The sequence below is a fragment of the Medicago sativa genome, chromosome 3, assembly GCF_051527215.1.
Source record: "Medicago sativa cultivar Bolivia chromosome 3, Bolivia_mono, whole genome shotgun sequence".
NCBI lineage: Eukaryota > Viridiplantae > Streptophyta > Magnoliopsida > Fabales > Fabaceae > Medicago > Medicago sativa.
In genome coordinates this window covers 74,006,478-74,032,021 of record NC_140751.1, presented here as the reverse complement: position 1 = coordinate 74,032,021, position 25,544 = coordinate 74,006,478, and the positions used below count along the sequence as shown (strand labels likewise).

The 25,544-nt window shown below is 35.5% G+C and overlaps 2 protein-coding genes across 22 annotated transcripts; both read right to left on the bottom strand.

The window, feature by feature from the left end:
- Window positions 1-336: 336 nt before the first annotated feature.
- LOC146940078 (protein ZINC INDUCED FACILITATOR-LIKE 1-like) lies at window positions 337-25,343 on the bottom strand. 21 transcript variants are annotated; one of them, XM_085753672.1, is made up of 22 exons: window positions 25,064-25,343; window positions 9,182-9,256; window positions 9,012-9,099; window positions 8,254-8,339; window positions 8,060-8,157; window positions 6,841-6,850; window positions 6,090-6,743; window positions 5,626-5,991; window positions 5,135-5,544; window positions 4,903-4,943; window positions 3,234-3,294; window positions 3,049-3,147; window positions 2,851-2,953; window positions 2,687-2,734; window positions 2,547-2,609; window positions 2,362-2,411; window positions 2,187-2,265; window positions 1,893-2,039; window positions 1,723-1,810; window positions 982-1,067; window positions 778-885; window positions 337-691 (listed from the first exon to the last, which is right to left on the bottom strand). In XM_085753672.1, exons 12-22 carry the CDS (start codon window positions 3,114-3,116, stop codon window positions 623-625), a joined length of 909 nt encoding a protein of 302 aa, XP_085609798.1. In that variant the 5' UTR covers window positions 3,117-3,147; window positions 3,234-3,294; window positions 4,903-4,943; window positions 5,135-5,544; window positions 5,626-5,991; window positions 6,090-6,743; window positions 6,841-6,850; window positions 8,060-8,157; window positions 8,254-8,339; window positions 9,012-9,099; window positions 9,182-9,256; window positions 25,064-25,343; the 3' UTR covers window positions 337-622. The 21 variants fall into 21 exon arrangements, with proteins under 21 accessions (XP_085609798.1, XP_085609796.1, XP_085609800.1 ...); XM_085753670.1 differs by having other exon boundaries at window positions 9,012-9,076; XM_085753674.1 differs by lacking the exon at window positions 25,064-25,343 and adding an exon at window positions 23,749-24,071.
- On the bottom strand, window positions 11,008-23,752 carry LOC146940079 (uncharacterized). Its single transcript, XM_085753668.1, has 2 exons — window positions 22,556-23,752; window positions 11,008-19,713 (listed from the first exon to the last, which is right to left on the bottom strand). Exon 2 carries the CDS (start codon window positions 19,664-19,666, stop codon window positions 18,176-18,178), a length of 1,491 nt encoding a protein of 496 aa, XP_085609794.1. The 5' UTR covers window positions 19,667-19,713; window positions 22,556-23,752; the 3' UTR covers window positions 11,008-18,175.
- Window positions 25,344-25,544: the final 201 nt, after the last annotated feature.

The window sequence follows — 25,544 nt, the reverse complement described above, 5'->3', positions numbered from 1 at the left end:
CAAGAATCGATTGGCAATATCAATTAACAACTGAAGCATAACATTCAAAGTAAATGAAAGAATTTTAAGCTACTTGCTATATATCCCAAAACACATTCAGTTATTTTTAATTTTTAATATATGTGTTTTTAATTGGAGTTGATAATAAAGTTCTAAAGACATGCCTCAGATGAACATCTATGCACCGTCTCTTATAATAGAAGGTGGCATTTTCTTTTCCTAAACTGAGAAGGAGTGTTTTATTTGTAGTAATCACAATATATAACTGCATGTAGCACATAAACAAATTAGCAAAGAGGCAAAAATTATGCATGCAAGAGGTTTGAAGCAAGGATAGACAGTGACATGTTTGTTTCGGATTGATAACAGGAACAAAAACAAATCAATTCTATCTTGCAACAATTAAAATCATACTACATATTAACTCATGAGTTTTTAAATTTGAACTTCTATTAAATACATATTGATAACAACTTGATTCAGAGCCAAAACTCATTTTTTTTTTTAAATTTGAACTTCTATTAAATTAAGCATGACCAATTAGGATTTAGGAATTAAACAAAATCCTAGTACCACATTGTTATGCAGAATGAAAACCCTTTGCTAAAATTAAGGAAGAAAACTAGATGAGAGCAAAAAAAGTTGTATTGCTAAAACTTGTTGCACTATGTCTGCCAGCCAAAAGGGAGATCTGCACTTACACAATATAGAGAGAGGTGCACCATCAATTTCACTGATAAATCATGATTGGCTACATAAAGGGAGATCTGCACTTACAGAAATAAGACTCTTCAGAGTGAAAACAAAGGTTATCACAATGAATTGTGTGGAGCCAGACATCTTTGTTATGAAGGGGTGACATTGCAGGAGGAGTACGCATGATACCTACATGTTTTGTGTGTCAAATAACAAGACAAGTTTCAAATAAACAAACAATAAAATGTTGAATCACAGTAATTGCCATATAGGGTGAAAGCTAACCCCTGCGATGCGAGAAAGGTTAACATATCCGCAACGTTTTTGCAATAATGGGTACATGGCCAGCTGGAAAATCACCATAACAATACCTGAATGGTTCAGCAGACAGCAGTTAAGAAGCATATCTATGAAGTAAGAATCTGAATTTGCTCTATGTAAAAAAAAATGGTGTGTCACTGCTTCTAATAAATTGGAGTTGTTATACTAAGATCATAGGGCTGCATTTCGACCTTAGAAAATCAGATTCACAAGACAAATTTAGATCTTTGCCTAACAGCTATAATCGGTCAATGATCACATAGTTTTAAATGTAACAAATCCGCCACAAAATGTAAAAGTGTAAATCTTTGTTGAAAACTCAAAGGAACTAATTCTAAATTTGATATTATTCAAAAGTTCACACAGTATGCCACTACAATAATAGGAAAATGTATGCATCAAAATAATCAATTGTATATGTACTTGCCTGGCTTTCGTTTTTTCTTTTATTAAAAATGACAAAAGAATCCAACTACAATACATGAATATGAACACTTATAATGTTTAAATTGATCGACCAATTAAAAGATTTGTATGAATGAAACAGTAACTAATTAAACAGTGAGATCAAATCAATGCACCAAATAAAAGAACTATTAGATCCAGATATAATCACAAAGATATAATGCTTTTTGCTGAAAAAAATATATAAATTTTTCCTAAAATCAATACACACCAACATAATTAGATATGTGAAAAATGTACCTGCTATTGCAAGAACTTTACCAACGTCATTGGTTGTAAAGTTCAAGCCACCAAGCCTTTGGGGACCAACAACCCACAATGAAAAGACCTAGTTAAAGGCCAATGCAATGAAATCGATTAATATACACAGCAGAGGTTCAATACAGAAAAATCAAGAAGTAAAATATTACCTCTTGGTAAGCGATATCGTCAAGAGAGAAAATATAGTAAACTAAGACAGATGATCCGAAGTCCCAGTTTTTAAATAACTTTCCAACTTCATGAGCTTCCACTTCACCTGCAGAGTTCCTGCTGCAATTTTTGTTGTGAATTGTTTCCTGCAGTGATGCAGATATCTTAAAACAGTTCTATTGAAAGTGTGTGTGTGTGTGTGTGTGTGTGTGTGTGTATGGTTGTCCATATATATAGTCAGACAACATGAAGAGAGCAAAATTATAAATGGTAGAGGAACTTAAGATACATACCGGAAACCAAATGTAAGCAACGATAAGTGCTACAATTGCAAAAGCCAAATTTACCAAATTAGGCAATAAATACGGAAACCTGCAATGAGATTTACGATTTGACAAATGAAACTTAGCACAACAACAAAGTATAAAAGAAATTTAAAGAGTAAAGGAAAAAATTGAATCTACTTACATGTCCCAAATGGAATCCGTTTGGAATATGTGTGGGTATTTCTCCACCGATTGTTGTACGAAATTTCACAAAGTATTAAAGAAACTATAGACTTGAATGTTTTATTTAAACATAGCAGATTGGTTCCAAAATTTATTCTTTCCAATCCCCAATTTGAATTGAATTTGAAGTATCAACCGTCTCACCTGAGCCAAATAACCCGACAATGATGAACCAAGGACTGTGGCTACTCCCGCAGCTGCACAGACCTGAAATCAGATCACGCTTTGAATTAATTACAATGAATTTGAATTAATTATATTAAACAAAGGTTACAGAGGCATACATGTTTGCTTCCATAACCGTGCTCTCTGAAAATTTCTTTTGAAAAAGCCTGTTAAAGCAAGATCACATATATCAGTAGAAGCTATTAGTTACTTATTAGAATAACATATAACCATAAAATGATACAAATTCAAACTTTAACGGTTGAGGTTTAGAAAAAAGCACCCTCATAGGTCCACTTGAACCATTTAAAAATCCAAGGCAAAATCTGAATATGAAAGCCATCTTTATATTTGGACTAAAGCCAAAAGACAAGTCGAAAAGGACCCTGAAATCAAGCAAGCACCATTTTTGTTATAGGACAACATGTATTATAGCTTAATGGCAAATGAAAGCATGACTTCATGTGACATATATACTTACACTGAGAAAAGCCCCATAACTATAACAGGTTTTCTACCGATGCGATCAGATGCCATACCCCAAAGCATGAAATAGTTCTGCCAAACATAAATGCAGAACCTACAACATTTTTGCAGTTCTCTGTGTGGATTAGTATAAATGAGGTAGAAGCCATCAAAGAATGGAAGTCTGAAAAGAAATCTTACCCACGTAGCCAACAAATGTATTGATGTCTTCATCCCTATCAGCAACATGGAAATCTTTTACCTGAAAATAAATATTTATTAAATGTTAATCTTCCAATAAAAAAATTTAAATTCATCATGAAATAAAGGTAGGTGTATAATACCATAGTTCTATTTATATTAAAACTTTATTTGAAATACCAATATAAAGCTGTAGTCTATGCAACATGCAATTGGACAGGAGATTAATTAAGGAAATAAGACAAATTCTCATTTCATCAAGAACGCTTGTGAGTTCAGACATGTTAAGCACCACGACAATTTTTTTTTTTTGCAATAGCAAATTTTATTCACAACGGAAATGCAAAAAGCATTAAACCGCGGATTGGCAACCAAGTATACAAAAAGACCCCGCATATAGACGGAAAGCCTAAGCCCAAGCAACACACCAAAATAGTGAAGCACAACTATACATGCTCAACTGCCGCACGCATAGCTGTGCTTCAACACCAGTGCCACAAAACAGAAAAAAAAACGCACATCAGCAATAGGGGAACAAGACCCCAGCCGAAACTAGCCCCTGTAGAGAACGCTCCAACAAACAAGTAGCCAATTAACACTGCAGCGCCTAAAACAAACAGCTAAAAATGACCACCACACCTACTGCACAACTGAACCTACAGGACACAACAGGCGCGCCACAAAATCCACAACAGAGACCTGCTACAGCCAGGAAACCAGCACCAAGCAGCACCTTAAATCGGTACCCTAACCCTTCCGAGACAAAAAATGGGATCCCAACACCACTCATAATAAAGACACACCGGAATATTCATTCTTTCCAACACCCAACGCCAAGCTAAAACCTTCACCACCTCCACAACCTCATCCACCTCTTGTGTGACCCCTTTAAAGATTTTATCGTTCCTAACTTTCCACAAAACCCAAATCGTCGTAAGCCAAATCAACCACAAGCCTCTCGTCCGGTTTTTATTACCACCCCTCACCCTCCAACACTCCCAATGGACAAAGAGATTATGGGGATTACAAAATGACAATTCAACCAAGTCATCAACCGGGACCACACGGAACTCGCAAAGTGACAATTGAAAAAAAGATGGTTAGTAGATTCCACCACCTCATTACACAACACACAATTAATCGACACGTCCGGATGAATGACATTTCTCAAAGCAAGGTCACGACAATAAAAAACAAAAGACATTGCATAAGCAATAACAAAGGTACTAAAAGAGATTTATTTATAAATTAAGGTAAAAGATGGGAAAAAACTGTAGTGATGACCAATTATGATATCTACTTGGTTCTTAAAACCCATTTTGGTAGACTACTTAAAGAGCTTGAATGTGTGTATTTCTATCTCATAAAGATGTATCTAAACAGTGTGCAATTTTGTGATGATCTAAATTTTTCACTGTATCAAATAGAGGTTAAGTTTTAACTTATGCCATATGTGAATGGTAATATAGCATGCCTTGTCATAATACAATGATTCACGAAGGTTCCTTCATTGCAGCTTTCTTCAGATAATTATATTATATGAGATAAACATGCAGCCAGGGGCATACAACTAAGTTGCCCTAAAATAGAATAATCGACGTGAGAGCCATGAAATGAAGAATGTGAATGGTAACAATGTATTTCTTCCAATCAAAAAATTTAAACTCACCATGAAGTAAAAGTAGGTGTAAAGCGAGGATATTGGCAATGCTGCAGGATAAATTAAAAAAAAAAAAAAAAACATCAGAAGGAAATATAGAAGTGGTTTCTATCATCAAAGCAAAATCACAAAACAATGATGAACCAAAAAGTGGTTTCTATCATTAGCAAACTTAGCAAACATAATCAACTCAAAACAGTTTTCAATAACACACAATAATTTTAAATAGTCCAATACTTACAAGCAGAAATGATAATGATCCATATTAAAGACACGTTTTGAAAGGAACGGTCTGTTCCCAACTCTTTGCCTTGCTCCACTTTACACCCAGAGCAATCCTCATCAGAATGGCGGTTCAATAGTGCTTGTCCTTCCATTTGAGTTGATTTGCACTTTCTTTCACTCTCTGTTCCCAACTCTTTCTTACTATTGTTGATATTGTTAGAATAATAAACCTGACAAATGATCTTGAACTTCAAGTGCTTCTTTCTTCCTTCTTTTTTTTTTGAATGATCTTAACAATGATCTTGAAATTCCTGGAAGAAATAACATGCACCGCCACCAAAAGGGCCAATCATTTTAAATGCTTCCATTTCGCCAGCAGACTCCCTGCTGTTTGTGCTAAGACCAAACAATGTGTTGAAAACGATACTGAAATAAATCAAGCAGCACTGTTATGTTATTGGAGAACATACAATATATATGTAGCTTGAAGGCAAAGGAAAGCCTTACTTAATGTGACATATATGCTTACATCACACTGATATAAGTAATATGCTTTTATATTATCTGGCTCTACACATGGTTCATCCCTCCACGTACTCCCAGGTTAAATCTTCATGGATGGAATGATATACCCACCAGATAGCATTATGTTTTCCTTGGTTTTATTATCATTTTATAATCATATACTTAGTTCTTCGTGTACCTTCATCGAGGACTAAACCAAAATCAATATCACCGACAGTAGGAATTCTGCGTGCTAATGTTATATTATCTCTACTGATATTTTCTTCTCGACATTGAAAAAAATCAATATCACCCAAGTCTGAAGCACAGTCAGGTTCAAATCATAAGTAGCTACAAGACCTGCCGATCCTGAAAATAAGATGAAGCAATTAATTAATCGTTAAAGATATAAAACCATATCTAAGATCTCTACCAAAAGAAACTATGGAATCTGATTCTAATCTTACATTTTCTGCTGGCTTGATTTCAATAGAAACCGTTGAAGATTCGGAAGCATGCCTATTAATGGATCAATTTTGATCTTCTTCTTCTTCTATGAACTTGTGGATTCGATCAACAGATACTTCATTTTGAGTAATCATGGACCTAAGCTCAGGCATATTATTAGTTGGTTCTTTTAAGAATGTTGCAAGAGATGTTAGGGTCATGGCCGTAGTTAGGTCAGTTTTGACAAATATAAAAGCCCAAAAAGTGAAAACAGAAACCGAAGTTGGAGTTGTCCAGAAGAGTGTCTACAACTGAACTTGCATACGGAGAAGTTTTTGCATGAATGTTAACTCCCATGAGTGCAACTTTAAAATTCTTATGTTCTTCATGGTCTTTGATGTCATTTTCATTCTTGCATCTGTAGCATTCATAATTTTGGAGTGCAAGCCTTTTTGCATTTTGGCCAAAGGTGTGTTGCACACCATGACCAAAGTTGTGACAGCAAAGACAGCAAGGGAAGGTATCCAACCCAAATTTATGCATAAGATGATCAAGGCTTAAATTGTTTGAAGTGGAATCAGCCAAATTCCATGAATGTGATTGCAAAAATCTCCAACTCTATCGACATCCACTATTGTATTTTGCAGAGTTGTTAAATTAGTTGAAAGTGTCTCCTAAGTCCAGCAAAAAGAATACAGTCAGGCAATATAAAGAGAGAGGTGCACCACTGATAAATCATGATTGGCTACATAAAGGGAGATCTGCACTTACAGAAATAAGACTCTTCAGAGCAGGGGCGGTTTCACCGCCCGGCGACCCCGGGCGGTCGCCCGGGCTCAATCGATAATTTTTGCACATTAGACCCAACCCAAAAGCCCATTAACACATTTACAAAAAGAAAAATTTGGGCAAAATCTGAAAATTCTCACACGCAAATAGGCTCGGAAAAGATATTTACCTCCTAATTTTATTTAGCACACTATTGACGGGTTCATCTCTCTTAATTTAACGGGTTAATTGTTCAAATTGACCCTGTACTATACATTATGTCTGAAAAATGACCCTATAAAATACAAAACATATATTCTAGCATTGTAACTTGAATTTCTTATTTTTGACCACCCTATATTATACTCGTAGTCTAAAAATGTGACCTATAGGTTGAATTTTTTCACTATTTTTTTCATACATGTTTAGCACGTTAAAATATAGCTTTACACAAAAAATTAAATTTCTTCGACCAATGATAAATTAATTATGAATTTTTATTCCTTCATAATTATGAATTTCTTAAACAATTTATAATTAATTTGTATCTCGTTTAAAAACTACAAAATTTCATTGTGAAGGTTCTTATCATGTTCTAGTCATGCCTACAAAATTAAGGAACTAAATTTGACTTGTGAGTATACGCTTACGCGGAACAAAATTTCAATTTTGCACGTTTTGGTTGAAAAATCAAAATAAATTTAAACGACTTCGAAATGCTATGAAACTTTACAAATCCTTTTTATGTATTTTTATAGATGTCTCTGCAAATAATGAGCTCAAAATTCGATTTATAGGTCGAGATTTCAGTTGTTTTGTTTTTTGAGATTTTGACACTTTAAAAATTCATAATTAATTTGTCCTTTGTCGAAAATTTATAATATTTTCTATTTTAACGTTCTTAACTCGCCTCTAAGAAATCATGAAAAAATTCAATCTCTTGGTTGCTTTTTTGGACTTCACGTATATTACAGAGTTATAAATAATAAAAATCTCGAATTATATGTTCAGAATACATGTTATTTAATTATAAGGTCAATTTTTCAGACTTCACGTATATTACATGGTCAATTTCAATTAATAACCCTATTTTAAATTGTACTTTTGTTGACAAGATGAGAAACCTCTTTTATTTTGATTTATGACTGTTTATATATTATGTCACATGTAAATTTGCGATAAATTTTTCGCCCAGGCTCCATAAATTTCCTGGCTCCGCCACTGCTTCAGAGTGAAAACAAAGGTTATCACAATGAATTGTGTGGAGCCAGACATCTTTGTTATGAAGGGGTGACATTGCAGGAGGAGTATGCATGATACCTACATGTTTTGTGTGTCAAATAACAAGACAATTTTCAAATAAACAAACAATAAAATGTTGAATCACAGTAATTGCCATATAGGGTGAAAGCTAACCCCTGCGATGCGAGAAAGGTTAACATATCCACAACGTTTTTGCAATAATGGGTACATGATCAGCTGGAAAATCACCATAACAATACCTAAATGGTTCAGCAGACAGCAGTTAAGAAGCATATATATGAAGTAAGAATCTGAATTTGCTCTATGTAAAAAAAAAAAAAAATGGCGTGTCACTGCTTCTAATAAATTGGAGTTGTTATATTAAGATCATAGGTTGCATTTCGACCTTAGAAAATCAGATTCACAAAACAAATTTAGATCTTTGCCTAACAGCTATAATCGGTCAATGATCACATAGTTTTAACTGTAACAAATCTGCCACAAAATGTAAAAGTGTAAATCTTTGTTGAAAACTCAAAGGAACTAATTCTAAATTTGATACTATTCAAAAGTTCACACAGTATGCCACTACAACAATAGGAAAATGTATGCATCAAAATAATCAATTGTATATGTACTTGCCTAGCTTTCGTTTTTTTCTTTTATTAAAAATGACAAAAGAATCCAACTACAATACATGAATATGAACACTTATAATGTTTAAATTGATCGACCAATTAAAAGATTTGTATGAATGAAGCAGTAACTAATTAAACAGTGAGATCAAATCAATGCACCAAATAAAAGAACTATTAGATCCAGAAATAACCATAAAAAGATATAATGTTTTTTGCTGAAAAAAAAAAAAATTAACACAACATTTTGCCTAAAATTAATACACACCAACAGAATTAGAGATGTGAAAAATGTACCTGCTATTGCAAGAACTTTACCAACGTCATTGGTTGTAAAGTTCAAGCCACCAAGCCTTTGGGGACTGACAACCCACAACGAAAAGAACTAGTTAAAGGCCAATGCGATGAAATAGATTAATACACACAACAGAGGGTCAATATAGCAAAATCAAGAAGTAAAATATTACCTCTTGGTAAGCAATATCGTCAAGAGAGACTCCCTGCCGTTTGTGCTAAGACCAAACAATGTGTTGAAAACGATGCTGAAATCAATCAAGCACCATTGTTATCAGTGGCGTAGCCAGGATCTTTGATCAGGGGGTTCAGGTATTTTAACTTCATTAGAGATACCAAAAATCTATGTAGTTATTTTTTCTTGTAATTTTATCATTTATTTAAATTTATAAACTTGTACTTTTTTTTTCAATCAAATAACTAATTTCAATATTTATCACATGAAAGTTTGAATATGAAAATGAATATCACAAAAAATAAGCAATTAGTGATCATAGTTTTTTGAGTCCAAGTGATTATAGTTATAGTCTCTTGAAGTGGAATAGGAAAAAAAGGAAACAAAAAAAAAGAGAATAAAATATGGAGAAAGACATATTCCTTACGTCATAAAATATAAGGAAAAAAATAATCAATTCACGCTTAATAAAAAAATTAAAACATAATAATTAATATAAGGAAAAAAATAATCAATTCACGCTTAATAGAAAAATTAAAAGATAATAATTTGGTGTAATCTTTTTGTGTTCTACTCGAAATAAATTTCACAAGAAGAAGTAAAAATAATTTTCATTGGTTACTTATTGGTTATGGAGAAAATAGGAGGGAGGATTTGATTTTTTGGTAGTAAAATAGGAGGGAGAGTTAATTAAGTACAATTTGTATTTAATTTCATGAAAATAAGTAAAAATGTATTTTGGGAAATATGATTTGTTTGTAAACAACATGACTAAATAGGGTAAAAGCTTGTCTTTTTTGCTTGTGATTTGAGACAAATAAAGTGAATTTTTATGCATATAATTTAGGATGGAAGGAGGATTAAGTTATGAAAAAATATGAAATATTAAGTATTATGTTTGCAAAATCTTAACACAAGAACATACTTGGTTTAGTGATAAAGGCTTCTCAAATGACTTGTAGGAATTGTGTTTGATCCCGAAAGTACCTCAATTTTACTTCAACGTGAATTTAATTATTAATAAGAAAATAGTATAAAAAGAAATGCATCCTTTCAAAAAAAATTATATATATAAAAGAAATGGATCAAAAGCATGTAGTTAAAAGCAAGTAAGTGTCTTAAGATAGGAAAAACTAAAAAAGGAAGTATCAAACGCAAGTAATTAAACTGGGCCGTATCATTCATATGGGTTATAGGTGCAAAATCTTTTGACTAGATGCAATATAAAAAAATCAGGAGGTTCAATATAAAAAGATCAGGAGGTTCAAATAGATAAAATACATGCAGCATATGTGTAAATTTTGAAAATCCAGGTGATGCATGTGCATCCCCTCACTTGTATGTGGCACCGCCACTGATTGTTATGTTATTGGAGAACATGCAATATATATGTAGCTTGAAGGCAAAGGAAAGCCTTACTTCATGTGACATATACATATATACTTACACTGAGATAAGATAAGACCCTCTAATTACAACAGTTTTCTACCATGGCTATCAGGTATATATATTACTTTATATCATAATCAGAAGACAAATAAGAAGAGAAAATATATGTTACTTTGTAGATCAAGATTTTCGGGTATCAAGCCATTGATTGGACTTGAACCTTCAATCTACCGGACTTGCTCGATTTTATTCTTGGGATGGGAAAAAGAGATTGAAAAACCCTTTTTGGATCCGGGGGTTGGTTACGATTCGGGAAGGTGTTAGGCACCCGCGTCGTTCACGGTACTCCGTGAGAACCTCTTTCTAACTTTATTTTATTTGAAAAAATTATTGATTAAAGTATGAGTGAAAGAATGGAGGGAGAAGAAGTAGGAGTTTTGGTTATTTTTATTTGATTGATTTGAAAGGAATAAAGCCTCTGCCTACGTACCCTTAAAAGGGATCAAAACCACCGTAGTTCACTCTTATAAAAAATATTTTTGTGGGTTAGGTTGATTTTAATTTAATTTTGAAAATGATTTTGAGAATGGTTGCGAGACCTCAAGGTATAGAAGAATAAAATAGAAGTGAGGTTGTTTCATTTTATTTGCGAAATTTGGTCTAAGTTTAATTAAGATTCATTTAGGAATTTGATTAAGAAAATAAAAAGGGAAAACAACTTGGATTTGGATCCAAGGTTTATTAAGAAAATAATTTGATTTTTTTCTTGTTTGATTTTTTTGAGATAAAAAGGTTTTTCTAACTAACGGAAAACTAGCGTTATAACGGAAAAATAAAGCGAGACAAAGCGGTAAATAAAGTGTCGGTGCAAGTGTCGGTGCTTGTGTTACCTACATTATTACAAAAAATTCCTAGATACATTCTATGGCCTCTTTGCCAAGCTACAAACCAATAATAAAAATATACATTCATTGCCTAGTTATACACACTAAAATCGATTGAAATGAGAATAAGAAGTATGAACATGCAAGCTATGAGTCTAATCAAAAGAACGAAAATGTTAGCGATTAAGACATAGGATAAGCAACATGATTAATGAGAATTTTAAAAGCATTAGGACAAAGTGCAATGATGTTATGATTTTTAAAGCAAAGCTTGAAAACAAAATTCACAAGTAGAGCAATGAACAAAATATTTAAAAAATGCATATGGGACAAAATTTTAAAGCAAAGAGTCAAAAATAAAACAAGGTATGGAAATTAAAGCCTTGAAACAACATTAATTGAAAGGAAATTAGAAAAGAAATGTATGAGATTGTTTTTAAGAGTTAAATGAACACGAACAAATGCAGGAAGAGGTGCAACAGGTAATCAGAGGGCATAAACAGCAAAACTGTAGAAACAAAAGAGGGAAGGCATTTGGGCTTAAGCCAAGCCTGCTGGGTTTGGGTTACCGGATCTTGGATGGGTTGAACCGGATCCAAGTAGTAGGTTATGGGTTGGTTATGGAGCAAGTCCATGGGTTTGGCTCAAGCAGATTAAGTCTGGACCGTCTGATGAATCAGAAGGTCCAGATTTAATCATGAAACAAATCATCACAGCCACAGATTTAAATCAAGGGTTTAACATACAAGGGAGCATGGTAGGGAACTCGTACGCGCGCGCGTGGGATGATTGTACAAGGGAAGGAGATACAAGAGTGTGGCAGTTCACGTTTTTCTTCATTTTTAACAAAAACTTCTCACTAAAATCATTTTGTTCACTCATCTCTCACAAAGAAGCAACTACACCGCCCCCTTTCATATCATCTTCTCCGGCTAGCTCAAGTTTTCCGGCACGGTGGCCGGTGGTGGCACCACCGTGCCGGAGTTTCAAAACTCCACCATTTTCAAAAACAAATTACATCATTCAAAATCCTTTTTCATTCTCGTTCCAAATCCGAACTCATAAAATCGAAAACAGATTCACAGCATGCTAGATCTAAAATTGAAGTGAAACAAAACTACCTTATTACCTTCTCTGGATCGGATTTGCGCTCCTTTTACTTCACGTCTCCTTCTTCCTTTGATTTCGGTTCAGTCAGCTTCTCCTCCTCTTTGGTCGCGTTTCTTACTTTGCTTCACGGTTTGAACGACTGGAACTCAAGGTCTGGATCTTGTGATCGTGTTTGAATGACGACGGATCCGAGTTTTTGTTACTTCCCGTTCTGTTTGCTTTGACAGATCCGAAATATGTGAACATGTGTTGCTTGAGGATGACGAATCTGTGAGGATTTTGGATGATGATATTGTTTTGTGATATGTGTTCTTGAGGTTATGTATGAGTTTCTTTGAATCTCGAAAATCATGTAGTAAGTTTGTATGATTGTGAATTCGTGTGTGGGTTGATGATGAATGTGTAAAAAAATGTGTTGCTGGAAATTTTCTATTGAAGATTGTTCTTGAGGAAAATTTGAAAAGAAAAGATGATTTGATCCATTTTTAGTGGCTGCCGCAAATTCCAAAATGTTTTTTGTGTAGAAATCAGTGCTAGCCCCCAATCATTGTGCAATAAGTGCCTCTTAAATAGTGTGAAAAATTAGGGTTGTGCTGAGATGCAATGGACTAAACTGCCCTTAATGAAACTTGGAGAGAAAGAAAATGCTTTGGATGCTCTTTGGACCAATAACAATGTAACAAGTGGACTCAAGACAAAACAAATTGTTGATAAAAACAAAATAAAAATGACAATAAAAGTAAAACAAATAAAGGGTTAAAATAAAAAATAGAAATGTAAACTAAAATAGAAGTGATAAAAAATAATAATAAAATTTAAAGTTGTCGAAACTTCGACTGAGACGATTAAAACTCGCAGTGTTTTTAAAACACGAACAAAACTTTTTAAACGGTTTAATCATGCGGACAAAAAGGAAATTACCTAAAAAAGTTTATTTATAAAAGAAATGAATAAAAGGCTTTAAATATTTTAAAAGCATGCGTAAAAATTAAAAATGCCTAAAAAACATATAAAGCGATTTCAACTACATAAAGCCCGAACAAAAAATTTAATTGCTTTAAAAAACAAGATAAAAGATTTTAAATGATTAAACAACGACCAAAGAAATTTTAGCTAGTTAAAGCGAATAAAAGAGAAATTGAGCCGTTTTAAAATACGGACAAAAATCGGTAAAAACAGAGCAAAGTGGTCAAAATTTGGGGTATGACAGATGCCCCTATTTAAGTTTCTTCGTCGCGGGGATTTAAAACATTAAATTTTAAAATCAACGGGTCGAAGAGACTTAAATACTAAGTACACCAAATATTGACCAGTTGGAACGCTGAGAATGCGTTGAATATAATGATATGAATGCATGTGATGCAAGTATGAATGCAAAGACGACGAAAATAAACTGACTGGGGAACCAACTGATAGGTCACCGGGGAGAAAAGGAAAAGTTGTCTAGTACCGACTACCGTGGTAAAGACGAACATACGGAAGATAAAGCCTGAATTTTACCAACTGCTGTGGTAAAGACGAAAATACAGAAGATAAAGCTTGGAACGGGCAATAAAGCTTAAGACGGAAAATAAAGCTTGAGACGGGAAGTAAAGCTTGTCTATTACCAACAGCCCGTGGTAAAGACGGAGATACAGAAGATAAAGCTTGTCTATTACCAACTGAAGCGGTAAAGACGAAAATACAGATGATAAAGCTTGTCTATTACCAACTGACGCGGTAAAGACGAAAATACAGATGATAAAGCTTGTCGGAATATAAAGCTTGAACAGGCGGTAAAGCTCGGAAGATAAAGCTCAGACAGCAAATAAAGCTTAAGACGGGAAGTAAAGCTTGAGACGGAAAATAAAGCTTAAGACGGAAAATAAAGCTTATGACGGAGAGTAAAGCTTGAGATGGAAAGTAAAGCTTATCAATTACCAACAGCCCGTGGTAAACGATGACAATGCGGAAGATAAAGCTTGGACTGAAGATAAAGCTCAGACGGGAGATAAAGCTTGAGACTGAACATAAAGCTTGAGACAAAAGTAAAGCTTGAGGTGGAAAGTAACGCTTATCAATTACCAACAGCCCGTGGTAAATGATGAAAATGCGGAAGATAAAGTTTGTCTTCTACCAACTGCCGTGGTAAAGACGAAAATGCTGATTAAAGCTTGTCTATTACCAACTGCCCGTGGTAACGACGAAAATGCAGAAGATAAAGCTTGTCTATTACCAACTGTTCGTGGTAACGACGATTAAACAGAAGATAAAGCTTGTCTATTACCAACTGCCCGTGGTAAAGACGAAAGAACGGAAGATAAAGCTTGTCTATTACCAACTGCCGTGGTAAAGACGAATATACTAATTGGTATCGGTAAAGTGATTACTTGATGGGACCTGCCACTTGAACACATACTGATTGGTGACATTTATGGATTAGACACTTTGAGATTGACATCTTGTGTATTGGAGTAAGACGCAGGAAAATAATGCAACTATGTGTGAATGATATTTGTATGCGTGCTATGTATGCATGGATGAATGAATGCATATAAGACTTATTTGACAGTATAATAGTGAGACTGTTGAGACAAGATTGGGCAGGTCCGAAGAAAGTGGCCCGACATCATGTTGCAAGCATCCGACACCCTTCATTGGGGATAACATCATTGGGGATGAACCAAACACTGACGGGGTAAAGCCCTTCAAACCACTGATGGGGTAAAGCCCGCATTCTTAACCATTGATGGGGTAAAAACCCAAATTCAAACCAAGCTGATGGGGTAAAGCCTTTCATACCGCTGATGGGGTAAAACCCGCATTCTTAACCATTGATGGGGTAAAAACCCAAATTCAAACCAAGCTGGTGGGGTAAAGCTCATATTCAAATCAAACTGATGGAGTAAAGCCCATATCCAAACCAAGCTGACGGGGTAAAGCTCATGATCAACTACTGAAGGGGGGGAAGGCCCAATAACCAATTGCTGCAAAGAGAATGCCCCATAATCGAACCACTTAAAGGGATAACAACCGATTGATCGTACTGCTGAGGGGAGAAAGCCCCATGATCAAACCACTTGAAGGGATAACAACCCCTTGATCATATTGTTGAAGGGGTAACAACCCGTTAATGATACCGCGAAGGGGTAATGACACATTAATTATACCGCTAATGGGATTCCACCCAACAAACAAACTGCTGATGGGGATATGACCCAATATAGTGTTTCAGTTGATGGTGAAGTAATCATTCCTTGGGGTAAAGCCCGCCAATCAGAAACCTGACAGAAGTCGTCATTTCTTGAGATAAAGACCCATCAATCGACGCACAAGTAAAAGATGTCATTGATCAAACCACAGGCAGCAGTCACTATCAATCAAAGCACTGGCAGATGACGCCATTCTTCAAACCATAGAGACAAGTTGCCATTTCTCGAGATAAAACCCATCAATCAAAGTCTGACAGAAGTCGCCATTTGTAAGTTAGCACAAAGTGCATTCTTCCATTGAACCCACTTGAAATTGTGATGCCTCTGTCTTTGTTGTTTTTTCATTTTTTGTTCATTTTTTTTGTTTGTTTTTTTTTTTAATCCCTAATTTTTGCCTGGACTGCCCTTTCGGGTTTTCAATCCACCGGGACGCTCATTTTTGCCTAAGCCGCCCTTTCGGGTTTTCAACTTAGCGAGCTTTTTTTTTTTTTTTTTGTATTCTTCTTTTTTTATTTTTTTATTATTTTTTTTTTGACAGAGGTCATCTCACAACTTTTGGTCATGTTTACCTTGCAGAGTTTAACTGTCCTTGAGACGAATGTTGATGTATGTTCCTACTGCTCATAAGTTCAAAGAAGATGTACCTGTTGTTTATGCTTTTCAAAAGACAATTAAAAAAGTTTTAAATTTTTGCTTTAAGTATTCACATCAAAAATAGAAGAAAATTATGCAAACAGAATAAATGAGAATTTCAAATAAATGGGCACAGGTTCAAATTAAATGTAAAACAGTGGTGACCTGCCAAAGGCGTAGCTCCACAGATTTTAAAAGTTTGGAAAATGGTAATTATATGGGAAAGGTACATTGAACACAATAACCGTTATGCTCTCTAACAACTTTGAATTTCACTGTTCTGAGTCTTTGATTTTGCAGATGCTTCGTGTCGAAGGTTCTTTTGACAGTTGAAAATGCCCCAGATGAATCATATCTGATTTGATGCAGTTACCTCGCCGTAAATCTGAAGAAGCTTTTGACGACTGAACTGCCCCAAGTGAATCATACCTGATCAGATGCAGTTACCTCGCCATGAGTTGGCGGTATTTTGTTGGCTGAAGTGCCCCAAGTGAGTCATGTCCGACCAGATGCAGTTACTTTGTTATAATCCTTAACTTTTGCATAGGTTGCCCTTGCGGGTTTCAACCTATCAGGATAAACACATTTTTCTTTTTCTTTTTTTTTTGTCTCTAACTTTTGCATGGACCGCCCTTTCGGGTTTTCAATCCATCGAGACGCTCTTTTTTGCCTAAGCCGCTTTTTCAAGTTTGCGACTTATCGAGCTGATTTTTTATTTTCTTTCTTCATGTCTCTAATTTTTGCATGGACCACCCTTTCGGGTTTTCAATCCATCGAGACGCTCTTTTTTGCCTAAGCCGCTTTTTCAAGTTTGCAACTTATCGAGCTTTTCATTTTAACAAAGTATTTCTTGACTGCATTGACATTCACAGGACATACAAGCTTGTCACCATGCTTTTGTAATTAGGCATTCCTTCGCCCCTGGAATCAGACAACATATTTTTGAGCACAAAGCCACTTTCTTGGCATTCACGGGGACGAGCCTTCTTTGTCGAATACTTTCTTTATCCTTTCGATATAACTGTCCATGGCACACGGCATTAACACTTTTAAATTCAATCAAGCTTAGCTTTCATTGGAACTTCCGTTGCCGGGACTTTGACCTCCATGTGAAGCATTGCCTTTATATTGTATACTGAGGGATGGTGGGGGGGTTGCCCCTGTTGAAGTGTGCACTTGAAGTATAACATCCCTGCAAGGCAGATGGTAGCATCTCGTGCCAGTTTTTGTACATGAAAGTCCTCTTCAGAACAATCTTTCTTGATATTCACAGCTTCGATGGCCAAGATGCCCCAGTAGGCGAGAAATCACATTGGAAACTTCTTCATACTCCTCTTCAGTCTCGGATACAAGGAACTCAAAGTTGAGAGAGAGTACAAGGTTTAAGTGTTCAACGGGTTTATTAATGCATGATTTGATTATTGATATAAACATTATGATTATGCAGGTATGTGAAAATGATTTAAAGAAAAAGAATTTTTTTTGGTTTTTTGTATTACCATTTTTTCCAGAAAAAACACAAAATAAAAACAAAGCCGGGATCAAAGCGACCTTTTAATTAATGATGAAAATACCTAAAGCAAAAAGCCCTAAACAAGTTCACTTCCGTCTCGGGTGGGACGAAAGGATTTTTCTTTTGAAAGACATAAAGCAACAAACAAACATATTAATTAAACAGATGAGTAGTAGAAATAAACATCAGCAAAGACCCAATTGCAGCTAAACATTTCACGTATCAACCTTAGATACCAAGATCCGATAGCAGATTAACTTGCATATTCAAATTCAAAACTCTTCAAAAGGTATGAGATTTTTCTGGATCAACTTCTGAACTATCTTCTGCAATGCACAACAGTGCTCAATATCATGACCTGGTGCCCCTTGATGGAAAGCACAAAAGAGGTCGGGCCTATGCTGGGCTGACAACTTTGCTGGCATTGGCAGAGGTGCCTTGGGATATACCAAATTCCTTTCAAGCAACTTTGGAAACAACTCTGCATACGTCATGGGAATAGGGTCAATCCGTTTCCTTGAAATCCGTTGTCGAGGCTGTTGTTGATATTGCTGAAACTGGGGTTGATAACCCGAACTTTGCAGAGCATTTGTGACAGACATAACAGCGGCAACAGGGTGATAAGCCAGATACTGTTGTTGAGGTTGACTTTCTGCCACACTCATTTCCTGGTCTTCCTCTTCTAAACTATCAGTGGGAACAACTTCTTTGATCAAATGTTCTTTTCGAACCCAATCTTCAATACGCATGCCCGCGGTCATCATATCCGTGAAATTGCCAGATGCACTTGCAAGCATATGCTCAAAATAGAACGGATCCAGAGTTTCCAGGAAGATCTCGGTCAACTCTTTCTCTTCTAGACGTGGACGGACTTGTTCGGCGACATCTCTCCATCGTTGGGCATAAGCTTTGAAGGATTCATTGTCATTCTGAGTCATGGCCTGCAGTTCCTTTCTGTTTGGGGCCAAGTGCAAGTTGTAGTTATATCGCTGGACAAAAGCCTCACACAAATCACTGAAAGTTTTGATATCATCATTGCTCAGACCCATGTACCATATCAGTGCAGCACCAGTCAAACTATCTTGGAAACAGTGGATAAGGAGTTCATCATTGCCTACTTGAGCAGACATCTTTCTCACATACATCACCAAATGAAGCTCAGGGCAAGTGTTCCCTTTGTACTTCTCAAAATCAGGGACCTTGAATTTGGGTGGTATCACGACATTGGGAACCAAGCAAAGATCATAAGCATTTTTCCCAAACAGTTCTTTCCCACGGAGAGCTTTCAATTCCAACTGTATTTTGTCAAACTTTTCTTCCAGTTCAGCTATCCGGTCGTATGCAACCACATTTTCAGAGTGATAGATTGGCACATGGCCCTGATGAGTAGTATGAATCAACGGTGATGAGTAAGTCATAGTGGCTTGAGGGATCAAAGGGCCTGATTGAGGGATAGGCGTTGTCTGTTGCACAAAAGGAGCTTGAACCTTAGAGACACCAGGACGGAACACTTCACCAGAACTTAGAGGTGTACTCCAGAGATAACCTTCCAGCATAGCATGTTGAGGAGTACTAGCAAACACTGTTGAAATCGGGGTAGTGGAAGCAACCGTCTGAGCTTGAGTACTGACAATAGGAAGAGATGATGGCTGACTCTGTGTAACCGTCATCAAAGATACCAAGTTCCTCAAAATCTCATTTTCGGCCCGGAGGGTTGTCACCTCTTCACGAAGCTTGTGGTTCTCTTGTTCAAGATGATCCATTCTGATTTGCTCGAGTGTTGTAGATGCGAGAAGATTGGTGGATTGACCTTTTGTAGACAGAAACAAGATATGAGACACAGACTAGAAACTATGAATGCAAAATGATGCATGATATGCTTATGCAAAAAAAAAAAAAATTTTTGAAGGACTTATCAAAGCTAATTTGTAAACATTGTAGAGGAACACGATTTCATTTGAAAATTGTAAAGATATTACAATCGGTTTCCTTTTCAAAGGGTAAGAACGAAACCAAGGACAAAGTTCTTTAACAAAAGCAAAAGCTTAGTTAAGATTTTTTTGAAATTGTATTGCTTGGTGTTCATTCTTACAAGGTCCATTCCTTTGATGTTTACAAATAACTTGGCTAAGTCCTTCAATTTTTGATGAAAAAAAGGTTTATGAATGAATGCATGTATGCATGATTATGCTAGAATACATAGAATACATGATGAGGTTTAAGTTCCACAAAGTTGGAGTTTAGGGATCACAACGCCATTTGGTAAGGACTATGGTTTCAACTGCACATGTAACAAGGGTTCTACCAAGTTCCCAAATTACAACTACCCTTATGAAATTTATCGGTGCGTAGGAATGCTCCTAGTCCAATATCATCCACAAGGAAGTCTAGTTTGAGTGTAGTATCGCGTGACAACTAAAGTCAAGAATGCTCTTGGTTCAGTCTCCGCACTACGTCCTAAAAAGAGGCCAAGTGGGGTTAAGGGTTACTAAGGGTCCACGGCTTCACCGGACACTCACATTGAAAGTAATAACGCCAACACGAATGCTCATGTTAACAAGACTACTACCTTCCGTGAGGCCTCCGCCGAGTAGGGTTATCACTTGTAAACATGGTCCAAGAATGCTCTTGGTATGTCACTATGATTTTACCCCGTCCTATATCCTATGTTTCACTCAAGTCCGGGTATAGGACTTTGTCTCACCACTCACGTAAAAATATTCTACAAAGTATATACAAATGATAAAGCATAAGAAATAAAGAAAGAAAGGTGGGCTTAACCCGCGTAGGATCCCCAGTGAAGTCGCCATTTTTGTAGACCAAGATTTTCGGGTATCAAGCCATTGATTGGACTTGAACCTTCAATCTACCGGACTTGCTCGATTTTATTCTTGGGAAGGGAAAAAGAGATTGAAAAACCCTTTTTGGATCCGGGGGTTGGTTACGATTCGGGAAGGTGTTAGGCACCCGCGTCGTTCACGGTACTCCGTGAGAACCTCTTTCTAACTTTGTTTTATTTGAAAAAATTATTGATTAAAGTATGAGTGAAAGAATGGAGGGAGAAGAAGTAGGAGTTTTGGTTATTTTTATTTGATTGATTTGAAAGGAATAAAACCTCTGCCTACGTACCCTTAAAAGGGATCAAAACCACCGTAGTTCACTCTTATAAAAAATATTTTTGTGGGTTAGGTTGATTTTAATTTAATTTTGAAAATGATTTTGAGAATGGTTGCGAGACCTCAAGGTATAGAAGAATAAAATAGAAGTGAGGTTGTTTCATTTTATTTGCGAAATTTGGTCTAAGTTTAATTAAGATTCATTTAGGAATTTGATTAAGAAAATAAAAAGGGAAAACAACTTGGATTTGGATCCAAGGTTTATTAAGAAAATAATTTGATTTTTTTCTTGTTTGATTTTTTTGAGATAAAAAGGTTTTTCTAACTAACGGAAAACTAGCGTTATAACGGAAAAATAAAGCGAGACAAAGCGGTAAATAAAGTGTCGGTGCAAGTGTCGGTGCTTGTGTTACCTACATTATTACAAAAAATTCCTAGATACATTCTATGGCCTCTTTGCCAAGCTACAAACCAATAATAAAAATATACATTCATTGCCTAGTTATACACACTAAAATCGATTGAAATGAGAATAAGAAGTATGAACATGCAAGCTATGAGTCTAATCAAAAGAACGAAAATGTTAGCGATTAAGACATAGGATAAGCAACATGATTAATGAGAATTTTAAAAGCATTAGGACAAAGTGCAATGATGTTATGATTTTTAAAGCAAAGCTTGAAAACAAAATTCACAAGTAGAGCAATGAACAAAATATTTAAAAAATGCATATGGGACAAAATTTTAAAGCAAAGAGTCAAAAATAAAACAAGGTATGGAAATTAAAGCCTTGAAACAACATTAATTGAAAGGAAATTAGAAAAGAAATGTATGAGATTGTTTTTAAGAGTTAAATGAACACGAACAAATGCAGGAAGAGGTGCAACAGGTAATCAGAGGGCATAAACAGCAAAACTGTAGAAACAAAAGAGGGAAGGCATTTGGTCTTAAGCCAAGCCTGCTGGGTTTGGGTTACCGGATCTTGGATGGGTTGAACCGGATCCAAGTAGTAGGTTATGGGTTGGTTATGGAGCAAGTCCATGGGTTTGGCTCAAGCAGATTAAGTCTGGACCGTCTGATGAATCAGAAGGTCCAGATTTAATCATGAAACAAATCATCACAGCCACAGATTTAAATCAAGGGTTTAACATACAAGGGAGCATGGTAGGGAACTCGTACGCGCGCGCGTGGGATGATTGTACAAGGGAAGGAGATACAAGAGTGTGGCAGTTCACGTTTTTCTTCATTTTTAACAAAAACTTCTCACTAAAATCATTTTGTTCACTCATCTCTCACAAAGAAGCAACTACACCGCCCCCTTTCATATCATCTTCTCCGGCTAGCTCAAGTTTTCCGGCACGGTGGCCGGTGGTGGCACCACCGTGCCGGAGTTTCAAAACTCCACCATTCTCAAAAACAAATTACATCATTCAAAATCCTTTTTCATTCTCGTTCCAAATCCGAACTCATAAAATCGAAAACAGATTCACAGCATGCTAGATCTAAAATTGAAGTGAAACAAAACTACCTTATTACCTTCTCTGGATCGGATTTGCGCTCCTTTTACTTCACGTCTCCTTCTTCCTTTGATTTCGGTTCAGTCAGCTTCTCCTCCTCTTTGGTCGCGTTTCTTACTTTGCTTCACGGTTTGAACGACTGGAACTCAAGGTCTGGATCTTGTGATCGTGTTTGAATGACGACGGATCCGAGTTTTTGTTACTTCCCGTTCTGTTTGCTTTGACAGATCCGAAATATGTGAACATGTGTTGCTTGAGGATGACGAATCTGTGAGGATTTTGGATGATGATATTGTTTTGTGATATGTGTTCTTGAGGTTATGTATGAGTTTCTTTGAATCTCGAAAATCATGTAGTAAGTTTGTATGATTGTGAATTCGTGTGTGGGTTGATGATGAATGTGTAAAAAAATGTGTTGCTGGAAATTTTCTATTGAAGATTGTTCTTGAGGAAAATTTGAAAAGAAAAGATGATTTGATCCATTTTTAGTGGCTGCCGCAAATTCCAAAATGTTTTTTGTGTAGAAATCAGTGCTAGCCCCCAATCATTGTGCAATAAGTGCCTCTTAAATAGTGTGAAAAATTAGGGTTGTGCTGAGATGCAATGGACTAAACTGCCCTTAATGAAACTTGGAGAGAAAGAAAATGCTTTGGATGCTCTTTGGACCAATAACAATGTAACAAGTGGACTCAAGACAAAACAAATTGTTGATAAAAACAAAATAAAAATGACAATAAAAGTAAAACAAATAAAGGGTTAAAATAAAAAATAGAAATGTAAACTAAAATAGAAGTGATAAAAAATAATAATAAAATTTAAAGCTGTCGAAACTTCGACTGAGACGATTAAAACTCGCAGTGTTTTTAAAACACGAACAAAACTTTTTAAACGGTTTAATCATGCGGACAAAAAGGAAATTACCTAAAAAAGTTTATTTATAAAAGAAATGAATAAAAGGCTTTAAATATTTTAAAAGCATGCGTAAAAATTAAAAATGCCTAAAAAACATATAAAGCGATTTCAACTACATAAAGCCCGAACAAAAAATTTAATTGCTTTAAAAAACAAGATAAAAGATTTTAAATGATTAAACAACGACCAAAGAAATTTTAGCTAGTTAAAGCGAATAAAAGAGAAATTGAGCCGTTTTAAAATACGGACAAAAATCGGTAAAAACAGAGCAAAGTGGTCAAAATTTGGGGTATGACATACTTTATAGATCTTCTTCTTCTTCTTCTTATTCTTCTTCTTCTTCATCAATCTAGTAGTAGTGATTGAATGAAAAAACAAAACGGTTGAATGGAGCACAAAGGTTGCAACAAACGAGGGGGAAGGAAGAGTTAAATATACTAAGGAGAGGGTATGGTGACGATGATGATATTTGCAGTGTAGTAGTGTGTAGGTCCAACCCATTTATTTATGCATTATTACTATATCAACTACCTTTGCCCTTGGGAAAAGATCACACAATTCTAATGAATGATGATGATAAAGGAATAATTGAAGCAACCCATGTTTTAAAATCAAGAAAAGTTGGTTGGATTAGGATTTTGAAGGACAAGTTTTGCTTAAAAAAGTCTTCAAAGATTTTAAAAGATTTTGTAGGATTTTAATGACTTTCATGATTTTAAAAGACAATCAGTATTTTTAATTTGGATTTCAATGGATTTACATCATAAGATTTTAAAGGATTTTAAAGGATTCTATGGATTTATAAGATTTCAAAAGATTTTATGAATTTTAAGTACTCATTGAAAAGAAATGATTACAACACACTCTCTATCATAATATTTTGAATACATGCTCTTATTTTTATTTTATTTTTATGAGAGATAGAGAGGGGGAAGAGAGGAAGGAGAGAAGGGAGAAAATAGAGGAGATAGAGGGAGGGAGAGAGAGAGAGAGAGAGAGAGAGAGAGAGAGAGAGAGAGAGAGAGAGAAGTGAGAGAGAGAGAGAGAGAAGGGAGAGAGAGAGGGGAGAAGAGAGAGGAGGGAGGGAGGGAGGGAGAGAGAGAGAGAGAGAGAGAAGAGAGACGAAGAGAGAAGGGAAAGAGAGGAGAGAGAGGAGAGAGGGAAGGGAGAAGAGAGAAGGAAGAAGGGATAAGAAAGAGATAGTAAAAACTTTTAAAGAAAAACAATCCCAAGAAATCTTATGTCTTCATAAAAGAATTTTTTTTGTTAAAATTTCACTAAACAATCTCACAAAATCCATCAAAATCTAATTTATTAAACAATCCTTTGAAATTTGAATGATTTTGAATACCATGAGACTTTTTTTAAGTGATGAAAAGTCTTGATTGAATACCTCAAGATTTTTTTAAAATGACAAAGAATCTTGATTGAATACCACATGACTTTTTTTAAATTGCAAAGAGTCTTGATTGAATACCACAAGACTTTTTCATAATTAAAAAGTCTTTTAAAATCCCTTAGAATCCTAATCCAATACATCCCCCTTAGTAACAGCAACCCAATTGAATTGAATTAAAACATTTGAGACATTAAGCAAAGTTGTTGGATAATTTACCTGGCAGAGAACATTTTTGTAAACTCTAGTAGTGGATTAAGTTGAGAATCTCGATTTGGAAGAAATAATAATAAGAAGAAAAAGGCTTTAGAAAACACGCCGCAACCAACGCATAGATAAGAGAGAAACAAGTGGGGTGTGTAGGCACGAACAGCAAAACCGGGTAGGAGGAAGTAAGGGCGTTTGGTTTGGTTGGGTGAGAACGAGATTACCTTTGATTGAGCTTTCAGAATCGAATTTCAGACTATGTTGTGTTCTTCGATTTATTTGGAACAATTGCTAAGAATCTAGGCAAACAAATCAAATAAAAGGAGAGGTGGAAGGAGGTAGAAGACAAGGGCAAAATAGTCCTTTCATCATGTTCTGATTTTATTAAGGGCATTTTTGTCCATTCAAGTCAAAAATATGAGTCAGCAGCCACTTATCCCAATTAACACATGACACGTCAGCTAATCACTGCCACCTCAGCGAGATTATGACC

What these genes read in the sequence shown, in the direction of transcription:
- LOC146940078 (XM_085753672.1), bottom strand. Translation starts at nt 3,116, where the DNA reads ATGCTTTGGGGTATGGCATCTGATCGCATCGGTAGAAAACCTGTTATA. An exon ending in GTTATGGGGCTTTTCTCAGT is followed by an intron (nt 2,954 to 3,048) that starts GTAAGTATATAT and finishes GCTTGATTTCAG; the next exon opens with GGTCCTTTTCGACTTGTCTT. An exon ending in ACGGATTCCATTTGGGACAT is followed by an intron (nt 2,266 to 2,361) that starts GTAAGTAGATTC and finishes ATCTCATTGCAG; the next exon opens with GTTTCCGTATTTATTGCCTA.
- LOC146940079 (XM_085753668.1), bottom strand. Translation starts at nt 19,666, where the DNA reads ATGGATCATCTTGAACAAGAGAACCACAAGCTTCGTGAAGAGGTGACA.